The 12,829-nt window shown below is 41.5% G+C and overlaps 1 protein-coding gene across 1 annotated transcript in view; it reads left to right on the top strand.

Annotated features, from left to right (window-relative positions):
• LOC130403324 (RNA polymerase II elongation factor ELL-like) overlaps positions 1-12,530 on the top strand; it is a 41,250-nt gene extending 28,720 nt beyond the window's left edge. Inside the window, exons 6-14 of the mRNA XM_056607630.1 lie at positions 2,769-2,893; positions 3,312-3,426; positions 3,660-4,182; positions 4,407-4,531; positions 5,428-5,899; positions 6,860-6,911; positions 7,316-7,487; positions 9,341-9,385; positions 10,002-12,530. Coding sequence (XP_056463605.1) covers positions 2,769-2,893; positions 3,312-3,426; positions 3,660-4,182; positions 4,407-4,531; positions 5,428-5,899; positions 6,860-6,911; positions 7,316-7,487; positions 9,341-9,385; positions 10,002-10,118 — 1,746 coding nt within the window. The 3' untranslated portion in view covers positions 10,119-12,530. The remainder of the gene's footprint in view (positions 1-2,768; positions 2,894-3,311; positions 3,427-3,659; positions 4,183-4,406; positions 4,532-5,427; positions 5,900-6,859; positions 6,912-7,315; positions 7,488-9,340; positions 9,386-10,001) is intronic.
• The last annotated feature ends 299 nt before the right edge of the window (positions 12,531-12,829 follow it).

Below are 12,829 nucleotides of genomic sequence, written 5' to 3'. Positions count from 1 at the left end.
GGGGTGGTGAGGGGATGTATCTCAGTGTGTGTGTGTGTCTGTAAATGTGTTATTTTGTACACACACACAACATGGAAAGAATGTATCTGCTACTATTGTACGACTGCACGAGTTTCAAACTACCAGCGATGGTCGGTGTAGTTAAAACAGAGAGTGAGTAAGAGGAAGGTTTTTCTCTGTGCATATTTTTCTCTGGTGTTTTTGTGGTGTTTTTGCTGTGTTTGAGTATGGATATGGGGCATCTTCATTCACATATGTGGGTGTGGCTGTCTGTATGTGCGTTTGTGTGTGTGTTTGTTCACATCAGTGTGTGTATGTGAGTGAGTGCACACAGCAGTAAGTGTGTTTTTTTCTGTGTGCGTGTGTTTGTCTGTGTGTCTGTGTGTCTGTGTCTGTGTGCAAGTCAGTGTGTGTGCGTGTGTGTGTGTGTTTGTTCACGTCAGTGTGTGTATGTGAATGTGACTGCACACAGCAGTAAGTGTGTGTTTGTCTGTGTGTGTGTTTGTCTGTGTGCAAGTCTGTGTATGTACGTATGTGTGTGTTTGTTCACATCAGTGTGTGTTTGTCTGTGTGTGTGTTTGTCTGTGTGTCTGTGTGCAAGTCTGTGTGTGTGTGTGTGTGTGTGTGTGTGTGTGTGTGTGTGTGTGTGTGTGTGTGTGTGTGTGTGTGTGTGTGTGTGTGTGTGTGTGTGTGTGTGTGTGTGTGTGTGTGTAGATGTCAGTGTGTGTAATTAGGTCAGCTGTGTAATGACCTCTTGTGAGGTAGTGCTGCTGCAGGGCGGGTCTGCTCTGTCAGAAGACCTCCCACAGATTGATGTCCTCAGAGAAAGGCAATCTGGCTCCAATAGACCAGGGGTTAAAGCGTCCTCACACAGACTGTGAGACCGTCTGTCCGTCTGTCTGTTTGTCTGTCAGTCTATCTTTCTCCGTCTATCTTTCTCTTTATCTGTTTCCCCATGTCTGTCTGTCTCTGGCACTTTGTATATCTAGGTCAGACTATGTGTGTATCTATGGCTTTCTACCTTTCTGTGGGTCTATCTTTGTCTAGCTCTCTCTCTCTTATAGTTCTGTCATGCTTTTATTAGAGGTGTCCTTGGCTAAGCTTTGACATTGCCAAACTGGTTTTCTCGACGTTGTGGAATACTGGTGAATAATTGATCTTTGATCATTCTTTATGCGGCTCAATGATACCAAATTTGGGTTACTTTTAAAATAATCAATTTGCATTTAAGGGTTTCCCATAGCTACTAACAAACTGATTTATTTTCCACTATATGACGACATATTTATTCAATTTGACAGAAAATATAGGCTACTATAAGCTTACTATAATATATTCTAATATTATATGCAATTGTATTAATGAATTTATGAAATCGAACAGTTTTCATCCGATTACATATTTACATTACATGATAATGTACCAGTCACCATACCAGAATCATTAAATTTATCATAACAGCGAAAATGCACTAGTACAGAAGGAAGGAAACATTACAGCTGCTGGTGAGATAGTATGCATTTTACTTTATTTTTTGCATTTAATTGTTTAGAAATTAAAAAGACCAATCCCCCACAGAAAAACATTGTATATCATAAAGGATATTCTAGAAGCCAAGCAATGCCAAGGTCTTACTCATTGGGCAATCCCATTCTTCAAACGCAATGTCCCACTGTTGAGCCATTTTCCCACCAAGACGATTCAACTGTAGAGTACTAAAGTGTGACATCACGTTTCCGTAGCAACCGATATTCGGTTCTAAACAAACCAAATTAACCATGCGAAATCCTATGCCACACGAACTCTATATAGAAAAATAAAGATGTTTTGCGAATTGATTTGCGAGTTTGATTTACCAATGATGTAAGTAATATTGAGAATAGATTGTCTTCATATAAAAGAAAAAAAACTAAAGTAACGTCTTCAAACTTTTCTTTTGAATACCAAAGGGGAACACATAAAAGCCTCAACATGTTTCGATTGGTAGTGATTTTCACCTCTTGAAATTGATTTATTTTAATTTTTAAATAAACAACACATGGCAGCATTGAAAACGCAATTTCTCGTTTGGTTGTTTAGAACTGAAAATCCGGTTGCCAGGACAACGTGACGTTTTGACTTTAGTACCCTATTGAAGTTGACGTTGGCTTGATTCCTTTCTCTTGAATATTTGACGTGTTGGAGATTCGAGGTCACCCCTAGTTTAATCTGTGATACATTTGAACGAGCGTATTTTCTCTGTTAAGGCAGCTTAAGACTGAATCCCACTAAGTCTTAGCAACTCTTTCTTTTTGAAGTCACAAATAAAAATATCATGCCTTTTAATAGAGAAGAGGGACATATTATCCGGATATTATGCATGTTACACTTTCTGCATTATTCATGGTTCGAAGAATACTAGTTGGGCTCATTTGAAGGATCAAAGCTGGGTTATGTTGTGTTGTGGGAACCACTTTGTGTGTTTTTTTAGAGCAACACGCGATGGGGAAAAAGTCAGCCCATGTGTTGTGTGCTCTATTTAGAAGCTTTTGTTTGTTTTATGGTTGAATTCATGAGCAAAAATCCGCAGCGAATGTTCACTAAACTCAACAGTAAATAAATGAATAATCTTTATTCATCCGCAATGTTCTGTTTAAATATTTGCTCCGTCCCCACATGTCTGCTACTAAGTGGTTCAGTGCTTCCCGGACCAGAGGAGGGCCAAGGGATGAAGTGATGATATGAGGAGAGGAGGTGGAGGATGTGACCGGTCTGTGAATGTCTTCCAGGTGGCCAGGCTGAGTGCCAAAGACAGCGGCTACCTACTGAGGGACGACTTTTACAGGCTGGTACAGAAGGACTGGCCCGGCTACTCCGAGGAGGAGCGACAGCTGCTGGGAAGACTCCTGGCCAGGTTAGTGCAGAGCCAGGAGATACGCAAATCGGCATCCCTCTGTTTTTGTTTTTTGTTTTTGATGGGTACCTGCAGCTTACCTGTACCAATGCTATTCCAAGTCCCTAAGTTCAACCTTAGGGAAGCATCGCTGTCAGTCGTGGTGGAAAAATTATCTCCTAAGTGATGAAATATTTTTGTGGTAAAGTTGTTAAGTCAAAATAAGCGAGGCAGGCTTTGGTCCAGGAACCACATGCTTTTCCTTGCGTCCGCTTTGCAAACAAAAATGTAAACGTTACGTCATGCCTGTGTCGAAATACGGGGCTTGGTGCATTTCCCACTGTAGTCCGTTAAATTCTCAGACTTTCCCCAAAACAGCAATAAGGCACAGCAAACACAGCCAATAGTGTGATGCGTGTTGTTATCGTCTTTGTTACAGGAAGGTGCACATGCAGAACATCAGCCAATCACGACCTTCCCTCCCCAGCCCATCCCGTCAGAAGACCTCCGAGAATCCCACGCAGAATCCCAACACAGCCAAAAATCGAACAGTGGTACGTCTCTCAAACTTTAATATTTCTTTGTCTTTTGTTAATTTGTTCCCTTGCTCATTTATTTATTAATTTGTTTGCTAGTTAATTTGATTGTTCTTTCTTTTCTCTCTATTCCCTTTTTTCTCTGTCTCTTTATTTCTGACTTTCTTCCACTATTCCACTTTACTTATTTCTCTCTCTCCTTTTTCACTCGCCTTCTTTCCTTCTCCCTTTCTTCTCTCTTCTCTCCCCAGAAACGCCCAGTGCCTTCAGACCCGCAGGACAGCGGGGCGCTCAAGAAGCCCAGGCTAGTGGACGGCAGGCTAGCGGACGGCAGGCTAACGGACGCGAGGCTAGCTGAGGCTAGGCTAGCGTCAGACGTGAGGCTCCGCCCCCCGCTTCCCGTGACAAGCACCACCAACATGACAAAGATCAAATCAGGCCTAGGCCAGACCCCTGCTGTCTCTGACCCCAGCTTCCCCACTAAGACTGAGATCCAGGCGACCACAGCTCAGAGCCAAGTGGTAGCCGGTCAAAATGGCTTCCCAATCGTTCACAAACTGTTCGGCTCCCCCTTGGAGCCAGACGCCAGGAAAGAGGGCCCCACCGCCCCGATTGGCCATCAGGGAGCCGGCCCTGATGCTGGCCAGCCCCAGACACTCGCCAGCAACCAGCACAAGAAGAAGAAGTCCAAAAAGCACAAGGACAAGGAGCGGGAGAGGTTAAAAGACAAGGAAGAGCGTCCGTGGATAGAAAGCAGCCTCGACAAACTCCACTGTAAGGGTCTTTGATCGTGTTGTTTCAGCCCAGTCATGAGGAACGTGATTAAAAAATCGGTTCAATTGTATAATTATTCTTTTTTTTATTACGTTGAAGCCCATGTTTTGGTACCCAGAATGCTTATTGACGTCCGCTTCCCGGACCAGAGGAGGGCCTTGGGATGAAGTGATTACATGAGGAGAGGAGGTGGAGGATGTGACCGGTGTGTGAATGTCTTCCAGGTGGCCAGGCTGAGTGCCAAGGACAGCGGCTACCTGGTGAGGGACGGCTTCTACAGGCTGGTACAGAAGGACTGGCCCGGCTACTCCGTGGAGGAGAGACAGAGGCTGGGCAGACTCCTGGCCAGGTTAGTGCATAGCCAGGAGATACGGAAATCTGCATCCCTCTGTTTTTGTTTTTTGATGGGTAGGATCGTCAGCTGGTGAGGTTGTTAAGCCCCCTGCTGAAAGGTTCGGGGGTTCAAACCATGAGCCTCAGCTTACATGTAGCAATTCTATTCCAAGCCCCTAGGTTCAACCTTAAAGGCTTAGTTATTGGTCCAAGTCGACGCAATGCAAGGGGATTTACAGACCCATAGCGTACTTGAAGACCCTACTTGCGTCAACCCTAAGGGCCTGACGTGCGCCTCCCAAAGATTTTAACCCTGCTTCGAGGCGACGCAGCAGCGAGGGCTGTGATTGGTCCGCTCACTTAAACCCGACGCAGAACCAAAACAGGTTCACGACTGCTTCGAAGCGTCTGCGTGGTCATTGCTTTGCGTCGACGTGGAACCATAACTGAGCGATGAAATAGTTTTGAGCTACAGCTGCAATCATTTTTTTCCACAGATGACCTTACGGTCTCTTTCTCTGTCTTTAAATTGTATTAAGCGCAATTCCCTTAAATTGACAAAGTCAAAATAAGCAAGGCAGGCTTTGGTCCAGGAACCAAGGTGCTTTCCCTTGGCTCAGCTGTGGTACATCGTATCCCGAACGGCTGCTTTTCGACAACTAAGCCCCTATCACATGTTTGATAAAGACTTTCCCCTGCCGCTTTTGCAAACAAAAATGTAAACATTACAGCATGCCTGTGTTGAATTAAGAGGCTTGGTGCGTTTCCCACTGTAGTCCGTTCAATTCTCAGACCTTCCCCAAAAACAGCAGCAAGGTACAGCAAACACAGCCAATAGTCTGATGTGTGTTGATATCTCTGATTTTCTCTCAACTTCTTCCCTTCTCCCTTTCTCCTCTGCTCTCTCCCCAGAACCACCCAGTGCCTTCGGACCCGCAGGACTGCGGGCTCCTAAACAGGCCCCGACTAGTGGACGCCAGGCTAGCGGAGGGCAGGCTAACTGAGGCTAAGCTAGCTGAGGCGAGGCTAGCTGAGGCGAGGCTAGCGTCAGACATGACAATGATCAAAGCAGGCCTTGGCCCGATCTCTCCTGTCACTGACCCCAGCTACCACACTAAGACTGAGATCCAGGCGACCACAGCTCAGAGCCAAGTGGTAGCCGGTCAAAATGGCTTCCCAATCGTTCACAAACTGTTCGGCTCCCCCTTGGAGCCGGCAAAGCCAGAGGCCAGGACAGAAAGCCCCACCACCCCGATTGGCCATCAGGGAGGTGGCCAGCACAAGAAGAAGTCCAAAAAGGAGCGGGAGAGGTTAAAAGACAAGGAAGAGCGTACGTGGATAGAAAGCAGCCCGGAGCACAAGCAGAGCCTCGACAAACTCCACGGTAAGGGTCTTTATTCGCGGTGTGTTGTTTCTTTGTTTATTCTTGGTTGAAGCCTAGGTTTTGGTACCCAGAATGCTTATTGACGTTTTGACACGCCCACGGCTGTAACGGTGACATTATTGTTCCTATGTTGGTCTGCCTTTACGCAAAGCACTGCAGTCGTTATTTTGAGAGATGACCGACATAATATTGCAGTGATTAAAGTGCGCACAAAAGAACATTACCGCAAAAGAACATTACTGCAAGCTTTGTGTGTGTGTGTGTCTGTGTGTGTGTGTGTGTGTGTGTGTGTGTCTGTGTCTGTGTGTGTGTGTGTGTGTGTGTGTGTGTGTGTGTGTGTGTGTGTGTGTGTGTGTGTGTGTGTGTGTGTGTGTGTGTGTGTGTGTGTGTGTGTTCGTGACATGGATGCTTACACAGGGTATTATTTGCTATACCACTTTTTGTGTGTATGTGTTTGCGCACGTGTGTGTGTGTGTGCATGTGTCCGTGTGGCATGTGTGCGTGAGTGTGTGGTTTTCATGGATGCTCACAGGGTATTATTTCATACATCACTTTCTGTGTGTGTGTGTGTGTGTGTGTGTGTGTGTGTGTGTGTGTGTGTGTGTGTGTGTGTGTGTGTGTGTGTGTGCGTGTGCGTGTGCGTGTGTGTGTGTCTGTGTGCCCAGCAGTGGGCATGGCAGATAGTGCTTGAGGGTGTCAGGAGACTGTACTGCACAGAGCTGTTATTGAGTCAATCAGGCACATAACACACTGTGAGCTCAGGGGAGAAACATACACACACACACACACACACACACACACACACACACTCACACTCACACTCACACTCACACTCACACTCACCTGAAACATAACAACGCTTTGCGTAACATTTTGCTATTGTGTGTGTTAGGTCTTTTGGATGAAAACATTTTTTAGTATCTAATTTCATTGTTTTTTTTTACTATTTTTTTCTCACAGATCCTGAAATTATCAATGCTGTGCCATCTGAGGAGAAACCGGACTACGTTCTGTGAGTTGTTTCACGGTTCTATAGTCTTACAGTTTGCATAAACATGTTGATGTCACAGTTGTGTGTCAGAATGAATAATGTTAATTATTTTATAGGTACACATTAGATTCGAAACTTTAGGGAGAAGGTAGCAGAAATTGTCATTATTGTAGATTGGTTAGACTGAAATAATAGAATGCAGTATACAAAAATAAGTGGCGCTACAGTGATGTAGAAAAGCATTATGGTGCCATCTTGTGGAGATGAGTGGGAAGAGCATAGAAATAATTAAAAATATATATATTCTGACAAGAGAAGAAGAACAATGAGCTCCCATATCTTCCATAATGACAAACACAGACATACTTTTCCAACATTACATGTATTGAGGTCACAAATGACAAATGTGTGACCCCCGTTTTTAGGAAATACCCCGGCATCGTCACTTTGGAGCAGCGTGAGGGCTACCAGACGGACTTCTGCAGCGAGTACAGCGAGTACATTGACCTGCACTCCCGGATCGCCACCATCACACACATGTTCGTTCAGCTGGCCTCCAAGATCAAGAGCCTCTCGCCAGGGACACAGCAATACAAGGTACGGCAAAGACAGGCACAAACACCACTGCTTATTGTCATAACTCACACATACCACTTATCACAGTTGTGATATCTCATAACCATACATACTACTTATCACAATTGTTATAACTGACAACCATACATACTACTTATCAAAATTGTTATAACTCATAACATTACATACTATTTATCACAATTGTTATAACTTATAACCATACATACTACAATACTTATCACAATTGTTTTATAAACCAGGAACTGGACTACAAATGGGACCCCACACATAACTCATAACACAGAAAACTAACTTAACCTAACATTTATTCTATTTATTTAATATCAACAAATAATAATGCTACGCAGTAGTGTGGATGGCTGCTTCATGTATGATACCTTGAAGACATATCATCCAAACCAGATCAGTCAACAGGTTTAAGGCAGTTAAACTATTAACTTTATAACCTCCTAAACCCGTGACAGGTGGCCATCACACCATTCATAACTAAGTGTTCAACATAGTTTCAACATGTACAAACTAGGGCTGTCAAGCGATTAAAATATTTAATCACGATTAATCGGATTAATGCCATAGTTAACTCACGATTAATCGTTTTTTTTTTTTCTATGCTAAATATCCCTTGAATTCTTTGTCCCATAAATTTTTCTCATTTGAATGCCCTTATCAACATGGAGAAGTGCATCGGCTTGCCTTGTGCAAAGGTTTTTTTATTGATAACAACATTGGCATATACTGATCAAAGCAGGACGGTACAAAAAAAAAGCCTATAATGCAATTAAACGTTGAACATACAAAGATATGCCTTGAACATAGCAGTCAGGCTACTGCTTCTTTGTTTTGAGCCCAAAAAAATAAATAAATAATAATAATAATAATTTGCGTTAATCGCGCGTTAAAAAAATTAACGTCGTTATAATTGGTTTACGTTAACGCCGTTAATAACGCGTTTAACTGACAGCTCTACAAACATGTTAAAGATGCCGCAAATGTTTTATTTGATCATTGGCAAATGTGTGTGCATTATAACATTATAATATAACAGATAAGAGTAATGGTATTATTTCAGAAGTACTTTAGGCATGTACATAGCCTCACATACACATACAAAAGGACAATTGCATGCAGCACATACAAAAGCCAAGTGGATGACAAAATCCGCATATGTATCCAAGAAAAGGTGTTGCTATGCTACAACCCAATTTCCCCCCATTAGTGGCCATTTTAACAATGCACCAACATATTTTAGTGACGCATGCACATAAACCATAGCCCTGCATGCAACAACACATAATAATTAGAGCTGTCAAGCGATTAAAATATTTAATCGTGATTAATCGCATTAATGTCATAGTTAACTCATGATTAATCGCGATTAATCTCAAATTATTTTTCTATGTTAAATATCCCTTGATTTTTTTGTCCCATAATTCTTCTCATTTTAATTCTCTTATCAACATGGTGAAGTGCATCGGCTTGCCTTGATTAATGATTTTTTATTGATAACAACATTGGCATATATATTGATCAAAGCAGGATGATACAAAAAAGAGCCTATAGTGCAATCTAACGACTGCTTTGAACAAATGTCATTTGAACATAGCAGTCAGGCTAGTGCTTCTTTGTTTTGAATTTTTTTTTTTTTTAAATAAAATAATTGCGTTAATCGCGCGATAATTTTTTTAACGCCGTTAAATTTGGTTTGCGCTAACGCCGTTAATAACGCGTTTAACTGACAGCTCTAATAATAATACATAACAGCAAAAACAAACCAACTCACTTCAGCTTACTAACACTATTGATTTGTGAAAGCTTGTATTCCAAGTAAATGTTTTGTCTTTTGTATATTCTAGATAATGGAAGACCAAATAATGGAGAAGTACAAGAAGTATAGGAATGTAAGTATTGCAATATTGTCTCTGTCCAGTCTAACTACCGGTAGACAACCTTTGGCTCAATGACATCTTTTTTTTGATTAAGTGAAATACAAAAATGGATTTCGTCTAACCCTAACCCTAATCCTGAAAACCAGGAATAACCGAATAGTTTAATGTATTTTTTGGAGAAACCATGTCTCCTCCTGGCACACATTATTCTTGTTCATTCAAATTTACCCAGCCTGCTCAAATCCTAATCACGGAATGAATATCTTTGTGATTGGCTGTTGTTATGAAGCCGTGGGGGGGAGGCTGTGAGTTGATTGGATAAATTGTGCCGCCAAATTGACATAACAATTGAAAACGAAACGCTCCAAGCATGGCTAGAATTGAAATTAAATACCTTCTGCCTTTTACATTCGCTTGCTTGCTTTTGGGATATTTTTTTTTTTTCAGCGCAGACAAAGAAATTCACGAAAGTCTAGTTAATAGGTGTTTAATATTTGAACCCCCAATGTCCACTGTATACCTTTAAAGTCTACCTTCAAGTCCCTATGTGTCATTTTGCTGTTAAAATGGCTCGATGGTTAATTGGAACACTTGAAGGCTAACATTCCTCTCTGTCGGCCCCCTGCAGAAGTTCCCAGGCTACCGGCAAGAGAAGAAACGCTGTGAATATCTTCACGAGAAGCTGTCTCACATCAAACAGCTCATCACAGATTACGACGTCGCGCAGACCTCCACCTCCTCGTAGCAGTGGCTCCTCCCCCCACGTGTGACCCACTCATCACTGGGATGGGAGAGTCCCTACTTTACATAAAAGAACAGTGTGGCTTTAAAGATGAGAATAAAGTAGTTCTCGCTTTAAGCAGCCTTGGGATCTTACTTCTAGGGTCGTGGCGGAGGATGAATGGATGAAGCTGTGAGTTGCTTTAAAGACACACAAGGTGACTCTGTCAACTCTCTGGACTGTTTTAGGTCCATTCGCTTCAAAGTCTAGCCACTCTGCTGTCCGGAATCAAAACTCCACAGGAAATAATATCCCTCACATTTCAGAGATTACTTTTAAAGGTACCGCCCTTTGTGCTCGCATATTAATGTGTGCATACAAAGTTAAGCGATATAATTGATTATAGTTTTTATTTTATTTTGATTACTATTATATGTATCATTTTTATCCTTGTTTTTTGTTATTATTATTATTATTATTATTTTTATTATTATTATTATTATTATTATTATTTTACTATCTATTGTCGTTTAAGAAATTTGTTTAAGTTTATGTGGTAGTGAAAATTAGATACCAATTCGGAATTCACGGCATGTTTTTCATCCGTTCAAACCATCCTTAATGCAAGCAAAACAAAATGTAATTTAGGAAATATAGCAACTGATTGACATTGGATTACACTACCTCTTGTGCATCTAACATCTCGATTTCAACCCTTATTCCATGTCCGAACCGTAATTTTCTTCGCCTGTGAAGCGTAGGTTGTGTATCCTGACCTTTTGACATAGACAGAATTTCTGATTCAAACGCATACGCATGTTCGCATGTTTGGATACAAGAAGACTGAATCCGATAGACTTTATGATCAGTGCAATCCCTGGATCTTCAGAATGATAAGAATCTTTTAGAATCAGAAACGTATGAGAAACGGTGGAAGAAGTGGTGGAAAAGCTAATGAGAAAACTGTGCTTTATTTTATTACAATGAAAGTATTTACCATACCCCTTCCTTTTGAACGACCATCAAGGGACCAAAAAGGCAAAAGCCTGTAGACCACTGAGGCACACTTTTTGATAAGCATTATCTTTTTGCAGTTTATCTATATTATTAATTACAGCATATCATGTTTTGTAGACACGCGTCGGAAATGTCTCTTTTCGTCATTTTTGTAATGCCCTGGACTACTGATGTATTTATTTAACACTAATCTATGTTCTGAGTCCTCAAACACTATCTGTTATGTCTTCTCAAACACTATCTATACCAGGAAGACATTTTGAGGGGGACTGAGAAGAACAAGATGGTACAACTAGGAAGAGGATTTTATCTATTATCTAATCTGGTTTGGCTTCCAGTGTCCACTGGAGAGTCGTTTGAATCTTTGTCACGTCCTACGAAACTGGGCCTGTTTTTGAAGGAACCTTTGAGACCATATTGGTCTAAAACAAATATATGTAAGTTGGTTCCAACCTGCTGTGGTGAAAGGTGGAGGAGGCCTGCCACTCTTCAGTTGGTCACAATAGCCCCCAACACAATGCCGTTGGAAAGTGTGCTGTCTGAATTGACATTCATGTTGTACTATAATTTTTCATCGTTGGTTGCAGCCTTGGCACTGAATGTCAAAACACACAGCCGACAAATTAGAGGCCTTAAGAAGACACGACCAATCAATCAAGCTGACAATTGTTATGGTTCTCATTATCCTCTTCTGACATCTGCTATCTGCCTTAATGGATTTATTATGCCGAGAGCTGTGTCCACATTTAGTACTACACAATTAGGGAGAACTTCCTCTCATTGACTCTCTCTACTTAGGAAGATTCCAATATGACTTTCACAGGGAGTCTTTGATTTGTAGCCTATCACAGAAGAGGATGTTGTTGATTGACTGAACCCTATGATTAAGTGTACCAATGTAACTATTGATGACCTTTCAGGTACTTTGAATACTGTAACATTTCCTGTTCCAGGTTTAAAAAAAAAAAGGCACATTGCCTTTTGCCAACGTGGTTGTGAAGCAGGATTTTCAAACAGAGAAATCCCCAGATGGACTTTGGAATTTGATGACAGTGTTTTTTTCTAAGAGTGACGGCTTTTGATTTGAAGACTTTGTACAATTTGTTCTGGGTAAAAGAATCACTGTTCTGTCCGAGTGACGATCAAAACCAAACTTGCTGACAACAACGTTGGGATGGGGTTGTGTGTGTGTCTCCAGCGACCACCAGTGTGTGCACTGCAAAATATGTGTTAAATGTGAGGCTATAGTACCTGCTGAAGGAAAGCTGTGTTTCGCTCACAGGTAGTATAAAAGGAGATTATGCATTCAATTGCATTGTTTATAAATTGCATTTTACAAATGTATACTTTCTCTGTCTGAATTCAAAAGAATAAAAAAAAAGATTCATTGCAAGGCTGGCCTTAAATTGTATTCTTGATTCCCGCCCCACACACACACGCTCGCACACACACACAAACAGATAATCGACCAGAATTAACACGATGAATCAGAAAGAAGGCACAGTTACCATTAGTGCACGGAGAGCAAACGCCGTCTACAAGACAAAAAACTCATCAAAAGGTATCCAAATCCACATCAATAATGCCTTGTCATTGTTTGAAAAATAAAACAAATGTAACCTCAGTTGAAGACCATATATTTGCGTTTGGATATATATGATGGGCATTAATCAGCTTGTGGCATTCATGTTTGGCTTGCAATATTGTCGGGCTTTTAT

Source organism: Gadus chalcogrammus, chromosome 14, assembly GCF_026213295.1.
Source record: "Gadus chalcogrammus isolate NIFS_2021 chromosome 14, NIFS_Gcha_1.0, whole genome shotgun sequence".
NCBI classification, from domain to species: Eukaryota; Metazoa; Chordata; class Actinopteri; order Gadiformes; family Gadidae; genus Gadus; species Gadus chalcogrammus.
Note: the sequence above shows the minus strand (reverse complement) of the source record. Positions and strands in the feature narration are given on the sequence as shown.